At 32.7% G+C, this 4,622-nt stretch overlaps 1 protein-coding gene across 1 annotated transcript in view; it reads left to right on the forward strand.

Moving 5' to 3' along the window:
* Positions 1-431: 431 nt before the first annotated feature.
* Positions 432-4,622, forward strand: part of LOC106472689 (glycogen debranching enzyme-like) — a gene marked incomplete at its 3' end in the record, with an annotated part of 62,613 nt that continues 58,422 nt past the window's right edge. The window contains exons 1-2 of the mRNA XM_022401239.1: positions 432-537; positions 2,253-2,659. Of these exons, the coding sequence (XP_022256947.1) occupies positions 432-537; positions 2,253-2,659 (513 nt within the window). The remainder of the gene's footprint in view (positions 538-2,252; positions 2,660-4,622) is intronic.

Raw genomic sequence — 4,622 nt, forward strand, 5'->3', positions numbered from 1 at the left:
AGGTTGTGAGGTTTTGGGGGTCTCTCCTATTGCATTTGACTCTACTCCTTCCTTGTTGGCAGAAAGGATGGCAAATGACTACTTGGTTTTTCTGTTCATATTGCTGTTCATGCTGGGAGATTCACTGCTCGGTTCCATGATGGGATAGCTATGCCTGTCTCCCACGTTTATAGGAACAGCGTGCTTTGGCTTAACACTGCCAGGAGGTCATGGTATCTATATCCCACATTGATAGCTAGAGATATTGGACTGCAATGTTATATATACTTTTGATTGGATCTCAACCTTTAGTCATAGAGTGATGTGTTTTACACCACCGGAATCACAACGAGAAAGTAAGCAACACTGAAGTGGACAAACTTTCTCCTCCACCTGAAGAAGTCCAAAAGGCAACACTCTCAAATTAGCACCAGAAAGGCAAGAAGCTAACAATGATAAAGAAGAATGTAAAGGACCTGAATAAATTCATGATTCTAACATCTATGGAACTCTGGCAAACAACATGGGCTGGAGAAGCTAACAATGATAAAGAAGAATGTAAACAACCTGAATCAATTCATGGTTCTAACATCTCTGGAACTCCAGCAAACCACATGGGATGGAGAAAAGGAGCTTCCCATAACAATAAACAAACATTTACTAACAAGGCATCTCTATCAATAAATCCCAACATGAAACCAGTGAAAGAACTGAAGAAGACAATCTGACTGAAGTAGATGTCAGCAAAGTCCCTAACTCGTCCTCAAATTGCTGATGGGGAATATTGATAGGCTTCTGACAAAAGTTGGATTGAAGATAAATACCTCAGAACAGTCGTGAGAGTAAGACAAATCTGAGAAAAGTTGTGATCTGTTCAAAGTAATCACAGGTTACAATCTAAAATCCCACAGGTCCAAACGAGGGTCCATTCATTGAGAATCTAAAAATACCTTCTTAATTATAATCTTAAGTTGTGGAGCCTCAACTTTCTGGTTGGGGCTGGCCTATACTGACAATTACTCGTATTCTCTTCCACCTTTGATATAGGAACTGAGTCCCTGGTGAAGAGCATACCTGTTTTGAATGTAGTGCGGTTCCCCCACTCTTGTACCATCTTTATCTTGGTACACTTCTGTTGTATATAGATGCTTTCTGTATGATTCATGCCTACTCCGGCCCCCTCCACCTTCTCAATGTGGGATTCTAGGTAGTGTCAGTAGAGGTAAGTATGTTTCGGAAGTTAACATTTTCCTAAACTGAAAATGTATTTCCAATAGTACTTACCTCCACTCACACTCTCCCACCCTACCTCCCCACTAAAAGCTGGTATATGTCTGAATGAGGTGCTTATATACAGTACCTAGATAGAGGGTGCATTGAAGTTGGTGGAGAATTTTGTAAATTAGAATTTGACAAGGGCATTCGAGTGGGGTATAAAAGACTGGAGCAAGTTTTCAATGCTTGGATAGGAAAAAAGTGGAAACCCTGGATATCGATAAATAGCTATAATGTCAGCAAGGTAAATATTATTGGAAATACATTTTCATGTTCAGGAAAATGTTAACTTTTATGATAATTTGCATGTTTAACTTGCTGATGCCATTTCTGTAGAAAATTTGACTGTCTTAAGAGGAAAATATGAAATGGAATATGTAAGGTGTGGCAAAAAAATCACTCTATTTATTCAAACCCTAAGTACCTATTCAAACAAGGAAATTTAGAATTGGGTTATGTTGAGTCAACATCAAGTTAAGTAAAAAATAGAAAGAAAGAGGACTATTCCTCAGTTATTTCTAAGTATACCTATTATTTAACTATATTGGTTAGGAACAAGGTTCTACTTATTGGAAATAAATATTATTATATCAGATGACTTGTATGAATAGTGTTCCAACCACAACTGTGTTTGTTGTATCCCAGCCAACCTGAAGAGCTCTGGATTGAGCGAAACGAGTCATTGGCAATGGATATGACAAATATTGTGTGGTTGGAATATTATTATTATACATTATTCTAATCCTTGAAAATTCCAAAGGGACTATATTAGGCATAAAGTGTTTAAAAATGTAATACATCTAATACTAATATCTTAAGATAAGTATCATTGTAAGATAATTTTATTAAAATTAAAGATGTTTGCTCATCTATTTGTAGTAATGTCTTTTGTTTTAATTATTTGGTCATAATATGATCTCTGTTAAGGCATGTATTCTTCATAAAAGTTTATTCTTATCAATTATTGCATGGATGTTTCTTTTAATCTAACCTTCTAGATATTAGTACAAGCAATTGCTTCATATGGTTTCTTGAATTCAATCTTCTCCCTTTTCTATCTAGTGAAAGTAAAGGTCCTCGTGGGTCTGGATATTTCTTGGTTGATCCTGTGTTGACATATGGTCAAGATAATGAGGTTCTACCTTTGGACTGCATTCAGTGTCAAACTGTTTTAACCAAACAGCTTGGCACTCTTGATGAATGGGAGCAACGACTTTTGGTTGCCAAGGAATGTGGTTATAATATGATTCATTTTACTCCAATTCAAGAGCTTGGAAAATCCTTGTCTTCATATTCCCTCAGTGACCAACTAAAGTTGAACAGGATGTTTAGTAAGCCTGAGGGACCAATAAATACAATTAATGATGTAGCAAAGTTGGTGGACAAGATGGTAAAAGAATGGAAAGTAAGTAGAAACTTATGTATGAGCTTTTTATTGTCATGTATATTTGATTGTGAGAAAATCTTTCAGGTGCTCTGATACTATTAAATTGAAGCTACAAGAAGTTGAAATTCTAGGTATGAAACTTAAAATGGTTTAAGTAAGAATGGAATTCTTTGATGTATCAGTTGTTAAAATTTTGTGATACATAAACTAAGAAAAATATCCAGCACATAAAGCATGTGTTGGTAGTCTATCTTAAAAATCCGTTGTTCGTAATTTTTGTTTTAGACGAACAATAGTGACAGTTAAATGACTAAATAACAATATACATCATCATATTTTTGTTATTAATGTAAGATGATTCTCAAGTCAGGATACATGGTGTACCAAATGGGTAAATACACTTTTTGTGTTTGTAGATATTACTCTTTTTACATGAGCCCAGTGTTCCCTGTCTTAAATGATACCATCTCACTATAATACTACATAAAACATTTCACAAAAATTCTCTCTACCAATAGTTTTAATGAAAAAAATATTATGTCCAAACGTAATATTACTGACATCCAGAGTATAGCTCTAAAATGTCTTGCTGTCATTTATTATAAAATTAACAGTATAATTACAGAGATGTGTTAGGCTGAATTTATTTAAATGTCAGTTTTCTGTGTTAATTCATATTCTGTCTAAAAGCAAAAAAGATACATTGTAATCCATATTAGCCATCATAAAGAAATAGATAACATTTTTATGAAACCTCATTACTTTGGTAGGATTACATAATATTAAAAAAATCTATGATAGATTATTAGACATGATTAATGCATGGTTAGTAGTATGAGGTCTGTTCTTGTGTATAAAGTTACTATTGAAGTTTTACATGTTTTATATATTATTTTACTGTTATTCATTTATCATGATCATTACTCTTATTTAAGTATTATTATCAGCATTATTCGTTATTGTACTTTGTAACTCTCTGATGATTTACTACTTTGTTTTTCTTTTTGTCTAAGTGTTATTCAGAGAAGGTCAGTTTTCAACATTGGAATTTATAGGTTTTAATATTGTGACCAGTGAATCAGTACTTCACTGTCCTTTCCCACAAGTTGTATAGATTACTTGTCTATGGTTAACTAAAGTAGTATTTAACAGAAGTAACCAAATGTTGCTGTTATGTTTAATAATTGAATTATTAAATAGCATTTTCTTTATTGTTGCATATACAAAGTTCATGGTGGAAAACTGACTTCAAATTTATATGCTAATGATATACATATAACTAGTTTGTTATTCAAAACAAACAGTATTCTAAATCTAAGACATTGCAAGAGTTTTTAGTTAGATAAAGAATCTCTGGATATAAAACCTTAAGCATGAAAAACTTCACAGTATTTTTTTTGATTACTTAGTTCAAATTCCTATTTTATATTTTTCTTATTTTAGAAGCTTTTTTTTTTGTGGAGCTACTGAGATTCCAAAACAATTTTATTGTAAAAAAAAAAAGATAAAGTAATAATAAGCATTTATTTTTTATTTTTGTTTCCCATGTACATGTGGTATCATCCATATTTTGCCAACAAGCATATGAAAACAAATATTTAGAATAATGGTTTTTTCACCAAAGTTAGGTTGGTTGAACTTTGGCACAAACTGACCTTCTGGGTGAAATCATAGAATTGAAATGATGAGTAACACGATGCACAGTGTTAATATTAGCTGATTCATGAATGAAACATGTTCCTGTTGTTTTTCTACTAAGCTTAGATGCCTAAATGACAGTGAACTTGATGTGTATACAGAATCTAGTAAAAAGACTGAATTATTATCCTGTAATAATTATCTGTTCTAATAAATTATTAACCCTTTCTATACGGGTCACAGGTGAAAGGCCATGTCGTCTCCTTTGTTGACTCACATTCAAAATTTTATTGAACTAGTATTTCATGAATTTATGTCAATAAGTTTGTTATCAAACTATAGA

This window comes from Limulus polyphemus, unplaced genomic scaffold (genome assembly GCF_000517525.1).
Source record: "Limulus polyphemus unplaced genomic scaffold, Limulus_polyphemus-2.1.2 Scaffold5526, whole genome shotgun sequence".
Classification (NCBI taxonomy): Eukaryota; Metazoa; Arthropoda; class Merostomata; order Xiphosura; family Limulidae; genus Limulus; species Limulus polyphemus.